Here is a 17,424-nt window from a genome sequence, read left to right as displayed (position 1 = left end):
CCTGAGCACCTATTAACATTGCTTCCGGACCAGAAGCAGTGTCCCTCCCAGTCCCTAGCCAGATCCTCTCGACCAAGGGAGTATGGCAAGTGGCACTCCTGTAAAAAGTAAACGTCCTTTTTCAGGGACCGTAAATAATGTAGAATGGCCCCCCTCCTAGCCCTGCCCCACATTCCCCTCACGTTTACTGATGCTACGGTAAGGTCCATACCCAGAATTGTCTCTCCCTACCCAGACCCGTCGTCCAATAGTTCATACAGGTTTGTGTCAGCCAATCCCTGCAATTGTTCCCCTCTCCTAGGCTCCTTGGGCAGCCCTCTTCCCTGGTTGGTCTTAGCCGCCACAGCACCATCTTCCGACGACCTCGCGTCTATCGAGGAGTCTGTTGCCTCCAGGTCCCGTTTGCGGGTCGACCTCGCTGGGCCACGCGGCGCTTTCTGCTTCCTTTTCACCACCCTCTTGAATTTCTCCCTCCTGGTGCTCTCCCTCTGCTGCTCCTCTCCGTCTTCCCCCGCCTCCACCGCCTCCGCCCAGTCAACCACCGTTGGGTCGGGGGGTTTTCCCACGGGCTCCTCGTCCTTGTCCCCAGGGTGCTCCACCTGCCGCCCCGTGGGATCCGCGTCTTCCTCCGATGTCATCTCCCCCTCCTCCCTCTCGTCCTGCAGTGGCGTACCCTGCCTGCCCACCTCTCCACCCCCGTCCTCCATCTTCCCGCCGGGCTGCGTTGGCTTCAGCCCGTCCTCGGCCACCTCCCCTTCTCCATCCGACACCCTGCTCCTATGTGCGCGGACCTTATTTGCGTATGACAGCGGGCAGTCCCTGTACAGGTGGTCTTTATTCCCACATAGGTTGCACAATGCCGGGGCGCAGCATTCTGCCACTACGTGGTCCCGTGCCTTGCATCGGTAACATATCCGTGCCTCGCACGCTGCAGCCAGATGGCCACTCCCCCCACATCGCCTGCAGAGCTTCGGCTGCCCCGCATACACCACGTAGCCCCTATTGCCACCAATGTTCAGGGCGCTCGGGATGTGTTGCAGAGCCCCTTCTGCCGTTCCCAACCTCACTCGCCATTGCCTGGCGCCCGTCCAGATCCCTAACGAGTCTTGGACCCGCTTACTGTCCGAAAGCACCAGGCAGTGCTGCCTCAGCCACACCTCGACGTCGTGGTCTGGCAGAGCTTCGTTGTACAAAAATATGGTGACCACTTTAGTATCGAGCTCAGAGAGCAGTTGGAGCTTCAGCAGTGACAGTGGCCGTTCCCCCGCCTTCTCCTCGAACAATGTCATAAAACGCTGCAGTAAGTTGCTTGTCTTAAAGCTCACGTCAAAAGCCCTGCCACCTGGCAAGGCTATCAAGCAAAACAGATCTGCCGGATCCACCTTCAGAGTTTCGACCATCACTGACCGCACGAACCTCGGTCTGTCGATCGTGACCTCCTCTGGCACGTCCTCCTTAAAGGACACCCGCACGCAGTTATGCCTCTTAGCGTGTAGCGGGGTGAAGTTCCCTGCCGAACCTCCGCGCCACCGCCCTGCGCGCTCCTGGGGTCGCCCTGCCCCCACAGGTCCAGGACTTGCCTGGACAGCGTCGCTTTGGGCACCTTGCGCTTGCAGGCCCGCCGAGCTCGGTGCTTCCTCCGCCTCCTCTCCTGGGCTGGCCGACACCATCCCACTCCTCGTCGGCTCCTCTCCCTTCCTCGCCCGCTGCCACCAGGCGTCCTCCTCCGCTCGCCTCGAGGTCGACGCTCGCGCCTCGTCCCTCTCCTCTGCGGGTCTCCCTCCTCCAGGCCGTCTCATCGCACCATCCTCCGCCTCTTGGCTCACCACCCCGGATCGCTTGGTCGCCATGGCCCCGCGGGCCTGCGAGGCTGCCACTGGCCAGGCAGCCAGGGAGCCGAGACTAGACACGACACCAGCAGAGACACGGTAGATACAAACCAGCCGCGGCCGTGGCCCTCCTCATCGGGCAATTCGCCAGAATGGTGAGGCTCTGCTGTGTCTCCCGTTCTTATATAGAGCAGCAGCAGGGTGACGTCATCATTAACTCATTAACTCATCAGGTGCAAAGATTCAAGGGGGGAGTGATTGTAATTATATACTAGATTAGTAATCAGGCTATTGTTACGATGCGAGTTGTAGATTAGTAATCATTTGGAATGTGTTTTATTGTGATTATGCTACATTAGTAATCAGTTAGTGGTTGTTTCCCTTATAAGGAATTGTAATGTATCTTATTTAATAATACGCTTCCAGGCCGCACTACGCCTGTAGCTGTCTGAGCGATTAAGGTTATTTCTGTTTCTCTCAATTTCAATCGATTCTCTAATTAGTCTTTGCCAGTAGTAACTAGTTTTACACAACATTCCCACGTTGTAAAAATCAATTGAGTGTCCCTGTTGGCATGCATGTTCTGCTACTGCCGACAGTTGTGTTTGTGATAGTTTAATATTTCTCTGGTGTTCTTTTAGTCTTACACTAACGTTACGCCCTGTGTATATAAGAACGGGAGACACAGCAGAGCCTCACCATTCTGGCGAATTGCCCGATGATGCTTGATGCAATTACCAGCGAAATGTGGTACTCAAATTGTAAATGTTGTGGCTTCAACACACCGGTGGGCTAAAGCAGTGAACTATTTGTCTTTTGTCAACGTGACACATTTTTACTGATTGGCCGTGTCGGGTGGTGGAGGGTTACGACACATTTATAAATAACGCGATCTAAACCCAAAAATCGTTGATTATGAATTAGAAACAATGTTACCGGGTCAAATATTCACCTCTAGTCCCCGATTTAGTGACACTAAGATGCTTGTAAGTGCATGTTTTTCTACCAAAATATTTCGCCTGAAACATCCATTGAGCTGGACCACTTTGTTACAAGGATGTTTCAACTGACATACAGAGTAAATACATGATACGTACACACATTTTAAATATGTATGACTTTAAGTATGATATCGTTTGTGGGCCGTTTCTGAGTCACGGGAACTATCTGACCATGCGCTGTATGAGATTAAGTTGTGAGCCACAGGTTCATTGCCTGTTTTATGGACATTAACTGCAATGCAGTGCCTTGCTTTACGATTAACATTGTTGCGAGTAAAGTTAATGGTGATAATGTTTGCCAACATAAGACCGAATAGTAAACGAAATTATCATTTCCCATCTTATTCCCAGTTGTTTCCCCTGATTCTCTGTTGTGTTGTTTTTACTTCTGGTAGCTTCATCATCGTGCTGTGAACTCTCACTGTAATAATTACACACTACATGAGATGTGAAGAAGAGAGCTCGTCGCCAGGAATTTGTAATATAATTTCATATAACACTAGCTTACATAACCGGCGTTGCCCGGGCCAAAAAAAATATTTCAAAACTACTCTTAAAAATCTAACAGCAGCGCGTATTGACTGTGGTGGTACCTGCTATAATTACAGCACTGCATACTGTGGTGGTACCTGCTATCATTACAGTAGTGCATACCGACTGTGGTGGTACCTGCTATGATTACAGCAGTGCATACTGACTGTGGTGGTACCTGCCATGATTATAGCAGTGTATACCGACTGCTATCACTACAGTAGTACATGCTGACTCTATAGTAGTAGTTATCGACTCTATAGCACAAAGTACTCACCTAACAGAGTGGCGTGGTGGGGCCTAGTCGCGTGCAGAGCATTCGGCCTCACCTAGATGTTATTTAATTGTTGGTGAAAATATGCTATCCTTCATTATTATTTCAAAGTACATTGTGTTCACTAAATTGATATTATTTATTGAAAGGTTTACATTTTATACATTTCACGAAGTACAATTTATTAGAATTTTTTCAGGCAATTTTTTTTGTGACACTATTCCAAGAAGGTTAAGTTAAGAGATTGTTAGCTAGTCACATTGTTAAAATTAATTGACTGAGAGCAGCGCTCTCTTCATTCGAAATATCAATCTAAATGCATGCCACCTGGATCTTTCTGTCACCCTATTCTTGATGACCTTTGCCAGGTCTGCATTTCCCACTCAACGTTCTAACATTCCACTCGGACATTTTGATTCGCAAATTCGCTCCGTTGGCTAAATCTGTATTTGCATCATCTGAACCAGTTGTCGTCTTGCGTGCATCATCAGAAATGCGTGTCGCTTCTCGGGCCACCTCACCTGAACATGGCTTGGCAGGAGTTTATGGCTGGCTGCCTACCAAATGCTTACATACATTGTTAAATTGCAAACAATCTCGATGGCAATGTAATAAATACTGAATGCAAATGAGTAAAAGTTAAAAAAAATTTCGACTGCCATAAAAGACCTAGATATTCATGTCTTGGTAAATTGTATTTACAAGTGTCTATCTTGACATGTAAAAAAACCATGCCGTTCATAATAATACTTGTTTTTACAACCTCTGTTGCTTTTTTTACAACAGCCCAGTTACAAAAGAGCAAGCTATGTTGTTCTACATAGTCTTCCTTCATGGAAACATCACCGAAGAGAAGTCATTCAAAAGCTACAAAGGATCATACACGAACTGAATGAAAGAGAGCAAAACGTGAACATCGCCAAGCTCGCCGGCGCCTAGATGGATGCCACTGCAACCGTTGCCGGCATTGTCCTGGAAATATTTGCCGCAATGCCTGTTGGCTTCATCACCACTGCACTTGTCTTCGGAGTGGCTGGTGGAGCCACTGCATCGGGACCTAACACCGTCCAGTCCATTATGGACGAGGCGACGTTTACAGAGGCCAAAGATGCTATAGCGCGAGACCAGTAGTGCAGTGAGGATCTGTATGGAAAATTGCAGCACTTGTGCGATGTGGCGGGTGGTGAGAGCATGAGGAGCATGCCTATGGTGATCAACACGTGGGTCAGATCGGCTTACATGTTGCTCAAAATGATTCTGCGATGAGGGGATCAGCAAAGGCAGATTTAAAAGTTGCCCACATTGCACTGCGCCGGATTTTCCTTGTCATTGAAATTGTCAGCATTGTCCAGATGGGAGTTGCTTTATACAATGGCAGCCAGTCACCGCTGCTCAGCAATTGAATACGATCGTTCATAAACTTCAAATGGATATCATAACCGTGGACCAACCATACGGTCAACTTTAGATGCATCCCAGTATATGTCATAAATTGGCAACAAAAAAATGAGTGTACTTGCTATAGGTACATAATCGGTCCTGTTTTAATTTGTAATGACAGAAGTGACACCTGCTGGCCTGGAATGGGAAGTACGGGTACGGGCACTGTTAAAGTAACAACCAATCAGTGAATGAGGTGGATCTGGGCCAAACGTAACAGGTGAGGTTAGCCGAGATACTTCGGGAACCTGCTCGAAGGTTCCATGAGAGGGTGTGCCCGGAGGCGGGTCCTAGTCACGCCTGGGGGAATATAAGGGGGAGCGGAGCCAGAGCTCGGGGCTTGTCCGTGGGGTCTGGGTCCTGGCCACGTCGCTGCTCGCCGTGATCTCTCTCCGTCATCCGGCCACGTGGGAGATCTTCTGCGGGGTCTCCATCGCGGACAGCGTCACGCCGCTAACCAACGGCGTAGCCGAGTGTAGGCGATGGGACCACGCCGAGTGATCGGCTGTGTATAGTCGTAGAGACGTTATCATCTAAAAATATATCCGCGTGAAGTAAACCAGTGTTGGCCCGTGTTGTGCCTGGTGTGATAAATAAAGAAGTGCCCTCTACACGACGTGTCTCGGAAGTCGCTCATTTCACATTGATTAAACGGATTAAGGAATCATACTCTTAGATTTTTTCGGAAGTGAAGTCGATTCTTACACTCGTAAATACATTACTTGATTAGTGAATGTGTAACAAGTGATTGACTGATTACTGGATGTTTCATTCGTATGTGATGCGTGTAATTCGTGCCATAAATGATGCAGAGAAGATGAATTAAATAAACCAATGAAAATGCATATTGTGCTTGATTTCAATTGCAATCCCAAATTATGACAATTATTGCAAATTATAAAAACCCAAACGAGACTAGGTTGCAGTGCTAACTTTTCTTCAAGAAGACTCTTCTTTCTTGACAAACTATAGGTTCAAGTAATATTGTGCATTACTTTCCAATATCAATATAACATTTTTATTTGGCCTCTGCGCTATGAACTCGGAAAAGTGAGTTCAATTCCCAGCCATGGATAAACGATATGCATGGATGCACAACATATCAGCTCGATACAGATCCTCATAGACATTTCAATTGTAAGGGTAGTGGAGCACAACTTATGGGGGCCGCCCCACCACTGCTCTGCAACAAACATAATCAGAATCATTATTTAAACTGGAGGAATCCGATGAGCTATGCAGCTCGTTTTCACTGATGAATCGGGGTGACCATGAAGTTAGCCGGAACTCTTCTTGTTTGTAGCATCACCACTTTTTGTCGTTCTAGTGGTTTGTTACGTGCAGCATCGACAAACAACACATCTCCATGGAATATTCAAATGTATTAGATTACTTCACGAGTCTTCCATTATTATCACACACGACAGTTGTTTAACTACTTTTGAAATTATTATATGAGTATCATGGATTCATGAGTTATAAATTTTATTTGATGTTTGATAGATGTAAGGATGGAGATGGCGATGGTGGTGATGGTAAATGATTGTGTTTTATAAACAATCGTGCAAATGGCATCTGGTTATCGATCAGCATGTGTTTAACAAGCATGACTGATGATGAGACCCAGACGATCAAAACCGGTACAGAGTTTTCTTGCTTAAACAAATGTTTTTGGATATTTGCGCGTTGCATTAATATGTAATCGTAGTCGTTTGCTACTCTTGTCATGTATCATCAGCCATGGTCAATCCACTGCTGGATGAAGGCCTCACCATGATCCTTTGACATGATACTAATTATAGTACTGCAGTCGATATAACAATCCACCAGCACTTGCCAATGCTTTTTTGATTTTACAACGCACGTTTAAGTGGCTGGTATGATAATTTTTCTTAAAGGTGAAATATGTTGAACTATAATATGGGTGTGCATGCATTGGGAGTAATCGGATATTTTGCTGCCTATAATTTGTGGTTAAAGTGGAATAAAAAAAAGATTTTACTCGTGCTGCATGAACCATTCTATCTCCATGTGAAAGGATTCAAGCTCACGCCGTGTTCAGAAAAGCGGTCTTCATGACCCACAGGTAATGTCACCAGTCACACGGCCAGGTAAACACGTGGCATGAAACGAGCTGCAGCGAGATCGCGCCTGTTGCAGACGTTCACGGGTTTAGCTCCACGACCACCCTCGCTGACACTGCATACGGATAGATTATGCGCTTTGCTTGACCTCAAAGAGGCTAAATATTCCCATTGCATTGTTCTATACGTACCGGCATAGTAGTCCAAATAAGTCAAAGTTACCCAGAAAATGACTTAATTGGGACGATATTTCTTGACTTGAAGCTTTCGTGACTGCAGGAATCATATTCTTAGGGTTTTTCAGTAAAGTCACGTAGATAGGTAAAACATTTATAAATTAAATAAACAAAAAAACACTGTTTACTTTTTAAATTAATTTGTAACCTATCTACGTGACTTTACCGAAAGACCCAAAGAATAACAAAATAATTATATATTTTTTTCAAGTGAGGCTAGTACCTCTGATTCCAGTAAAGTGTAAGGGGTGGTAAGCTCGTGGTATCGACTCGTGCTTGGTCAGCCACGCTACAAGAAGAGCGGCTACGCTGCCAGGAGTGTTTAGGTGGCTGGATGGCCACAGGGCTTGCAGGGGGAATGGCCATCTTTGTGTTTTCCTCTTAATGGAGGCTGAATTCACCTTCGCAAGCTGTGGAAAGTGACGATAAGTGCTGACCAGGAGTGAGGTATTTGTAACTACAGTAACCAGTGGAGTGAGACAGGGTTGATTGGAAGCTTTCGTGACTGCAGGAATTACTATTTGGTTATTTCGGTAAAGTCACGTAGAAAGGAAAATAAATAAATAATAGAATACGACGTTTCGATTGCAACACAAGCAACCGTCATCAGGTGTGAATTAATGCAAGCTCGAAGAGAGACACATATACAGAGAGAGAGAGACAAAAACAGACACGGAAAAAGACACATACACAGAGAGACACACACAGAGACACACAGTGTGTGTATTCTATTATTTATTTTATTTTATGTCTACGTGACTTTACCGAAAGAACCAAAGAGAGAGACAGGGTGTTATGATAAAGGAAACAAAGTAAAAAAAGGTCGTGGTGTTATTCCACAACAAACGAGGCATTTAAGAGTGGTAAAAACACATGTAGGTACAGGTGCAGGTAAGCTCTTGTTTTTACCTATTAAGGTTGTAAGAAACGTGGATCAGCAACGTGGAAAGACGTTTTACCATACAAAATGTTGATGTGGTAAAGGTGGAAATCCATACCCGTGCGACCCAGATATCAGTCAGGGTTTGAATTACAGTCAGGTCATGGAATCTGCTGACCAGAAAGATTTTCACATCAGTGTCAAGTGTAGTTCATGGTTTGCATGATACTATAATAAACAAGTAAAAGAGCTCAAAAATCATATTTGGAAAGAAGTGAGACATAAGTCAACGACAGGTTAAGGAATTAAGAAAAAGAAGGCCAGTGACCGATGCTGTTAAAGCTAAATAAATAAAGAGAATATAATAACCCGCCAGCCACCACCTTCTACTTTTATATCCCTCATTTTATATTATATTTACCATGACTGGGGCACACGTGGACTACTTTTTGGAAAAACGTCACATAATCTTTAACGTCCACAGTGAAAGCCCCGTCCACCTTGACGCCAAATTCCCCCTAAGGTTGCGCAGCGTTTCAAAGTAGGGGCTAACATTTGGTTCAAAACCATCAACACACGCTGCGGACGTCATATGTAATTACCAAGAAACAGACGCATACAGACGTCACATGCAAGTTACGAGAACTGATAACTGGCATCGCGGTCAAGGCTGTCCAATCATTGACCGACACGTTGACTCGACATCTATTGCAAGAAAGTCAATAACAGCCTTTGCGTCTATTTAAGGAGGATGTGGACCTTGATCTCTTCGGTCATTTATATTCTGCTCATGCATTGCACTGAGCCAAGTCTGGATAAACATCACCAGCGTCAGCTCTCTCCACGAAGGCTTAGCTAAAACGATGTCACTCCGTACCCGCGTTAAACAGCTAGAAATCGCAGAAAGTGAAGTAACAATCGTGTCGTGCAGCCACTGCTCGTATAGAACGAGAATCCCCGCAGTTGGAAGCTGTCTAACTTGCGACTCAAATCTCTGCAAGGCTCACGCGAAGGCGCATTCGCAGGACCCCAGAAACAGACATCATCGCTTTGTGGCTGACAGAGTGCACCTGGAAGACCACGCGTACACGGAACACAGCGACCGCTATGACGCCGAGAGCAGACGCGTAAGTGATGAGCAAGTGTGGCGTGCAAATGATAACAAGTGCTTCGCTTGGGCTTTGTGAGTCGGGTCGCGGTCTCTGAGGCACAGATCCCGGTGCTAATACTGGAGCGAGCAGGCACTTGCGCAGCCCTTTTCGTCAATATCGACTGCTGGATGAGGGCGTCACCTCGCCGTCGAAATGGTCGTGGAAAGTTTAGGCATAATTCGGCAGGCTAGTCAGTGCCAGGGGGGTAAAGGCGTGGGGAGCATAGTAGTGGAGTACAAAAATGGGGGATTGCCGCGTTCTCCTCTGCTATGCCAACCACATCGCCCCGCAGCAGCTCGCAATGACCCGGCGTGCAGGCTCGTCCCGAACATTCCGAGATTTGACGACGCGCGGCATAATCCGAGTGCTTTGGTCACAGGCACGGATATTAGACCAACAAGTGGTAAATATTAGTGACACGATCAATTAATTAATAACACGACGTATATAATGAGAAGGCCTTGGTCAATCCACTGCTGGATAAAGGTATCTGCACGCCATAGGGGGTGTTTGAACGTACTTCACCACGACAGTGAGTGCGTGGTGGCGAAGAGGAAAGTGGAAGAGGGGGCATACAACGGCACCGCGTCACATATCACAGGTCACTGACGTTAGCCATGGCTGGGAAGCGAACTTAGGGACCGTCCATAAATGACGTCACGCACCTAGGGGGGGGGGGTCAGACATATGTGACGATGTGTGACGAGGGGGGGGGGGGTTGAGAAATGTGAAATCACATTAAAATGCGCAACTTTAAATAAATATTAACAACACGTTCTACTTCATTAAATATACTTTTTAATAAATGTTTTTTCCTACAACATCAGAGTGCAGCGCCACATTAAATACGCACTACAATGACACTATTTTAAAGCGATTTGAAGCATGTTTTATTTTGGGGGGGGGGGGGCAGATTTTTGCGACGTCATATTTGAGGGGGGTCTGACTTTTTGTGACGCCGTGTGGCGGGGGGGGGGGTAAAAAGCGTCCAAAATCGCGTGACGTCATTTATGGATGGTCCCTTAGGTAACCAGATTCGGTACATCTAATCTAATTCATATTCATAATGAACACCTTCACTCAAGGCGCTTGACAGCACGATGGGATAATGGAATTACGTAGTTGACAAGGTGTACAAGGATTGAGGAATTAGTGGTAGGAGGGTCCTTACCTTTTTGTACTTCTACAGGACTATTCTGCACAAGCCGCACGCCGACGCCTTAATCAAGTGTTGCCCGAATGGGGAAGACAGCGACGTGAGCTGATAAGATATCTCCTCGACATCGTGTGCTCGCTGAGAGAGCGGCAGAGCGGTTTTAACGTCGCCAAAACCGCCGCTGCATCCCTGACTCTGTTGGGGAATTCGCTCATCTACGCCGGTAAAAACGACGTCGATGACGACGACGGTGATTTCGCCACTTTGCTCGGAGCCTTGGCAAAAGGCATCGGCGCCGTCGTTGATGTCGGAGTCGAGGTAGCGACAGGAGTGCTCAACATCGCCACTGCCAGCGAGGTGAGGGAGGCCCTCAAGGAAGATGAACGCCTGAGCGAGGAGCTGCGCGTCTGTCTCAATCAACTGGGCGAAATCAAGCAAGGAACGGTGCACGGCATCACGCGGGCCGTCAAGGAGGTCAAAGACAGCTGTAGGTTGGGCACGCAGGCTTACAGAGCGCTCCAGGGCAGCTACGCACCACGACCACCCCGAGAATTGCACACGCCGATCTATGAGAGCATCGTGGCTCTGGTGAAGCAGGTGAACGAATTGGGCAGCGGAAGCCCCTCGGCAATAGCAGATGAAATCGAGGTGAAAATCAACGCACTTCGGGGCGACGCCACAACAATTCGTGACGTGTCTAAGCAATTCCAGGACTTCGACCAATTCCTTGAATAATCTACATCATTCGTATTAATCACTCTGCTTCTCATGAGTAATTGCAGTATTCGCTTTGCCACGATATGTATGAAGTTTTGCAACCATGCTAACTGGAAGTGCGTCTAGAAGGAAAACAAACTAAACACGAAAAGCAGCATACTCTATGCACAACATGATGTACACAATACTTTAAACAACGTTTTACAAACACAATATGCTATACACATACTATACACGCGTTGTAATACGGTGTTTTTTTCTGGAAAATGTGCTGTTTATCCAGGATGTTTCCGTTGCGCGTCGTCGCTTTAAGATGTTTTATCTTCATATTTTGTTTGTTGCGGTTGCACCAGACTCAAGAGCCGCATGGCTCACAGGGCTATAATTAATAAATTAAACTTGAAATGAAACTTGAATACACAACGTTATATACACTCAACTATGCACGTGTCATACACAATGTGATATTCACAATGCTATGCACAACTTAATATACGCAACGTTCTATACACAACACTTTACGCAACCTATCAAAGCACACAATGTGCAAATCACAACGCTATATATGATGTATATATACAGGATATTAGGATACATTTAAAATTAGGAAGCCACTGGAGCTATGCACTTTTAAATCTAATTTGAAAACTAATTTCTTTAGTACCGCTTTTTGTGTTTAGTTTGTTGTCCTTCCCCCGCAGCTCTGATTAACACGGTTGGCTATCTACTGTGCGACAGAAGTTCAACATACGTACATACATTCTATAATACGCAACTTGTTATACACAATTTGCTATACAGAACGTGCTTTACACATACAGAGCATGCTATCACGCAACATGCTATGTATGAAATAAGGAAATACTATGCCGTCTTGTACCGTACTATATGTTATATAGTACGTTATATCATGATTATCGTTGCCCGTGTACGCAATGGTGGCAAGACGTGCAGCCCTGCAATTGCTCACTTCACGCCACTGCTGGTGGATGGGCTCCACTGGAGGGAGTTGCTCTGCAGCAGTGTTTCTCAACCTTTTGTTGGCTACTGTTGTATCCCCTTTGTAAAATTTTGTTTCAACATGGTCTGAAAAATAAATGGTATGAATAATGACCATCAAAATTGTTTTACCAATTGTTAATTTTTGAGGTTTACCTAACTTGCTAGTAACCGCAAGCGAATAAAAAAATTCAACGTACATTCTGCACGCGTGACGTAATTTGTTTGTGCTCACTGGTTACTCTTGTAAACCACATTGTTTACAATCAACGAGTCTGAAAAGGCATTTTATATCGTTCTAGGTTACCATAGCCATTTACATTTTATCGTAGTTGGCAGGTTCATAAAACATGATTATTCTTAATCCAGGTTTTTTTTGGGTTAGATCGCGTAAATATAAATGTGTCGTTAAACCCGCCACAACCCGACATAGCCAATTAGTGAGGTTTGTTACGGAAACAGAACGTGCCAATTCGTTACTCGTACAGCACACCGATGTGTTGGAGAGCAAATCCACAACATTTACAAACTGAGTACGACGTTTCGCCAGTAATTACCACCGGCATCATCAGGCGGCAGCCATATTTGTGGAGAAATCCACCAGTTTCGTTCCTTAGAAGGATAGATGTGATGATGTCACTTGTGAGTCCTTCTTGTGGGAAGTGGAGGTGATTAATTAATACATATGAATTACCATGGGTCTCATTACCGGTTATTGTACCTCCTGTTGTTTGTGTCCACTAAAATAAAAACGTGACAGACCTTACTAATTGGCTGTGTCGGGTGGTGGCGGGTTTAACGATACATTTATATTTACGCTATCTAACCCCCCCCCCCCCAAAAAAAAACCTGTATTTTGGATATTGGTCGCGAAAGCCTACGTGTTAGACATGATTATTCACCAACGACTCTCATGTATGATATAATTTCACGCATTTATAAATCACCTCACGTACACCGTGGGACATGGCCACGTACCACTATGGATCTGCGATCCCATTGGTTGAGAACCACGGCTCTAGAGAACCCCTCTCAATCGTATTTTGGTCTACTCTTCCACCGTTGCTAGACGTCTTGGAAGAAGGACGTAAAGAGGGAGGGAAGAAGGGAGTGGACCAATCTGTGGATGAGTGGCAAGGGTATTCCAGAAACGTGGATCAGCAACGTGGAAAGACGTTTTACCATACAAAGTATTGATGTGGTAAAGGTGGAGATTCATACCCGTTGCGACCCAGATATCAGCCAGGGTTTGAATTACAGTCAGGTCATGGAATTTGCTGACCAGAAGGGTTTTCACATCTGTGTCAAGTGTAGCTCATGGTCCGAATGATACAATAATAAATAAGCGAAAGAACTCGTATACACATATTTGGAAAGAAGTGAGACATAAGTCAACGAGAGGTAAAGGAATTAAGAAAAATAAGGGCAGTGACCGATGCTGTGAAAGCTAAATAAATAAAGATAATATAATAACACGCCATCCACTACCTTCCACTTTGATCAATCTTCCTTTGATATTATATTTACCATGACTGAGGCACACGTGGACTACTTTTTCGAAAAATGTCACAGGATCTTTAACGTCCACCGTGAAAGCCCGTCCACCTTGGCGCCAAATTCCCCCTAAGGCCACGCAGCGTCTCAAAGTAGTGGCTAACATTCGGTTCAAAACCATGAATACACGCTGCAGACGTCATATGTGATTACCAAGAAACAGACGCATACAGACGTCACATGCAAGTTACGAGAACTGATACCTGGCATCGCGGTAAAGGCTGCTCATTCATTGACCGGCACGTTGACTCGACATTTATTGCAAGAAAGTCAATAACAGCCATTGCGTCTATTAAAGGAAGATGTGGACCTTGATCCCTTTGGTCATTTATATTCTTCTCATACATTGCACTGAGCCAAGTCTGGATAAACATCACCAGCGTTAGCTCTCTCCATGAATGTTCCCATATTAGCTAATACGATGTCACTCCGTAATCCCGTTAAACAGCTCGAAATCGCATTCAGCGAAGTAACAGTCTTGTCGTGCGGCCACTGCTTGTACAGAATGAGAAGCACTGCTGTTGGAAGCTATCTGACTTGCCACTCAAATCTCTGCAAGACTCACGCGACGGCGCATTCGCATGACCGCAGAAACAGGCATTATATCGTGGCAAACCGAATACTGCAATGTATGATGAGAAACAGAGTGATTCACACGAATTATGTGGATTATTCAAGGAATTGTTCAAAGTCCGGTACTTTCTTTGACACGTCGCGTATCGTTGTGGCGTCGCCCCGAAGTGCGTTGATGTTCACCTCGATTGCATCCACTATTGCCGAGGGGCTTCCGCTGCCAAACTCGTTCACCTGCTTCACCAGAGCCACGATGCTCTCGTAGATCGGCGTGTGCAATTCTCGTGGAGGTGGTGGTAGAGCGTAGCTGCTCTGGAGCGCTCTGTAAGCCTATGTGCCCAAACTACAGCTGTATTCGACCTCTTTGACGGCCCGCGTGATAGTGCACACCGTTGCTGGCTTGAATTTGCCCAGCTGATTGAGGAAGACGCGCAGCTGCTCGCTCAGGCGTTCATCTTCCTTGAGGACCTCCCTCACCTCGCCAGCAGTTGCGCTGTTGAGCACTCCCATCGCCATCTCGCCTCCGACATCAACGACGGCACCAATGCCTTTTACCACGGATGTTGGCGGTTTTAACGAAACATTGATATTTATACGATCTAACCCAAAACAAACCTGTCTTATGGATATTGGTTGCGAAAGCCTATCTGTTAAACGTCATTTTTCACCAACGACTCTCCGGTATGATATAATTTCACGCATTTAGAAGTCACCTTACGTACCCCCTGGGACATTGCCACGTACTCGAGGGGTCCGCGTACCCATGCTTGAGAACCACTGCTCTAGAAAACCCCTCTTAAGCGTATTTTGGTCTACTCTTCCACCTTGACTGGACGTCTTGGAAGAGGTGGAAGTACCTTGTCTATACACATCCACCAAACTAATATATTTTAAGAATAGTGACCTTTCTTGGTGTGGAGTTTGCAATTATTTGTCAATATTTCGAATTCATCTTACTACCCAATGCAAATTGTACCAACAGTCAGAATGCACAGTCACCGTAGTTGTGTGGTTTTAGCCACAACACTTAACAAACACAAACGACCCACACTGTGCGCACGAACTCTGCACCACGAGAGACGTGAATCATAGCCAGAAAAACTCGGGGCGGGGGGGGGGCTTAAAGAACCCTGCATTGAGGATCTTTTGACCGGTACTTTTATGAAGGCCAGACGTTTAGGAAGAAGTGATAGTACCCACACTTTACCCCACTAGACTAGACACGACCTGGCAATGATGTGCCTTTTTATATTTCTGGTTGAATAGAGGTTGAGAGATTCAAGAACCATGTGCACACAGTAATTGCAAATTAGAAAGGTGTGCAGCAATCTTTGCTATTGGGTTTGGAAGAGGTGGAGAACCAAATTCCATCAAGTCATCAATCACAATTCAGCGAGCCAACACAGCCCAGCTTCCTATAAATAGGGGTGCAGTGAGAATGGCGGAAGATTCCAGGCACAAGCTTACCTGCTCTCGAGCGTCAACCAGCCGTGAACAGGAGCGGTTGAAGGAAACGACCGAACTTCTTCAGGTTGTAAATAGCAGCTAGGCAGGACTGTGCAGTTAGAGCCCTGATATTATAATAAATGTATGTTTATGATAATGCACCAGGGTCTGTGCTAATAGTCCCTGTGTTAATTTAAGTGGATGCCCGGATGGGAGCAGGAATTAATAAAGGAACTTCAGCAGAAGGGGAAGGGAGGGGAGATGTTGTATATATTTGGTCTTGAAAATATAATAAAAAGAATAAAAAAAAATTAAATGGAATGTGTAATTATCCGAAATTATGCTATTTAATGAAATTATGCAAATTATTATGCTAATTAGGAATGTGTGATTTTATTAAGTTAATGTAATGAATACTATGGATGGGATAAACATAGTCTTGGAAATAATAGCTTTAAGCATAGCACTGTAAAGAATAATCTCGATAGGTTCTGGAATGAATATCATAGCATAGATATGGTAATACAATGATAGCTAAAATAGGTATAGTCGTAGTAAAGTTAAGAAGAGAATAGTATTATCAAGGATAGTTATGATTAGTATAACAAATAATTGTTTAGATAAGTTTAAGGAATTTTTTTATTATTAAAATATGTATTTACATAATTGCGAGATTTACGTGACCACTGGATAAGCGATCTTGAAGAGAGGCAAGCCCGTATTTAGGTCCAATTGTGAGGCCAGCACATTGATTCAACAGAATCCCTTGGCGTACCTGTGTAATAACAGGTTGACCAGTAGGGGTAATCACGAGTATGGGTGCGTTATATAATAACCAACAAGAAGAGGGGCGTAACTGGGTTAAAGGTAAAAGGAGGAGTTAGTCAGGAAGCTCCGGGAACCTGCTCAAAGGTTCTAGAAGGGGGCGTGGCCGGAGGCGGGGCCTGGCCACTCCGGGAACTATATAAGGATAATGTGACCGAAGGTTCAGGGCTGTCGTGGAGTCCAAGTCCTGGCTGCCGTCGCTGTCTTCGCCGTCATCTCTCTTCATCGTCCGGCCACATGGCCGATCCTCTGCATGGCTCCCATCATCGTCATCGCTATATTATTCAGCCAGCTATGTAGTTAGATGCCGACGACGGGGCTGTGTAGATGGATCAGCTATGCGTAGCCATATGTATATATATGTCGCCCAGAGATTGTGCCTAAGTGTGAGAAATACATAATGAGCCCTCTACATGTTATGTCTCGGAAGTCGCTCTCTATACCTGTGTGCTGTGAGCCGTTACAAATAAACACGTCGTTTTGGAGGCGTGTTTACCCCCTCGGAAAGTCCTGTGTGCATGTGGCCAGTGTAGAAAGTGAGAGCAAGTTCGTGTCGCAGCTGATGAAAGAGGATCGGTGAAACCAAGGCAAACAACGCAGGAGTGTTACCAAAACTTTTATTTTGTCATTTATTGATGACCACCCACCCCGTGTCCTTGATAATGGTCACGGCCAGGAAAGATCGAAGCATAGTGGGCACGGGTCACAGCTGCTGCTATAAATTTCCA

At 45.6% G+C, this 17,424-nt stretch overlaps 1 protein-coding gene across 1 annotated transcript; it reads left to right on the top strand.

Annotated features, from left to right (window-relative positions):
• The first annotated feature begins 9,038 nt into the window (after positions 1-9,038).
• LOC144733848 (uncharacterized) lies at positions 9,039-12,497 on the top strand. Its single transcript, XM_078615852.1, has 2 exons — positions 9,039-9,402; positions 10,616-12,497. The coding sequence occupies exons 1-2, from the start codon at positions 9,139-9,141 to the stop codon at positions 11,315-11,317; spliced, it is 966 nt and encodes a 321-aa protein (XP_078471978.1). The 5' UTR covers positions 9,039-9,138; the 3' UTR covers positions 11,318-12,497.
• The last annotated feature ends 4,927 nt before the right edge of the window (positions 12,498-17,424 follow it).

Source organism: Lampetra planeri, chromosome 48 (genome assembly GCF_965212315.1).
Source record: "Lampetra planeri chromosome 48, kcLamPlan1.2.h2, whole genome shotgun sequence".
NCBI classification, from domain to species: Eukaryota; Metazoa; Chordata; class Hyperoartia; order Petromyzontiformes; family Petromyzontidae; genus Lampetra; species Lampetra planeri.
The sequence above is the reverse complement of the archived record's forward strand: the minus strand, read 5'-3'. Positions and strand labels throughout refer to the sequence as shown.

Bases quoted from the DNA above. Each gene is read 5' to 3' on its own strand.
- LOC144733848 (XM_078615852.1), top strand. From the start codon at position 9,139: ATGTCACTCCGTACCCGCGTTAAACAGCTAGAAATCGCAGAAAGTGAA. The intron at 9,403-10,615 runs GTAAGTGATGAG...GTACTTCTACAG, and splicing joins ATGACGCCGAGAGCAGACGC to GACTATTCTGCACAAGCCGC.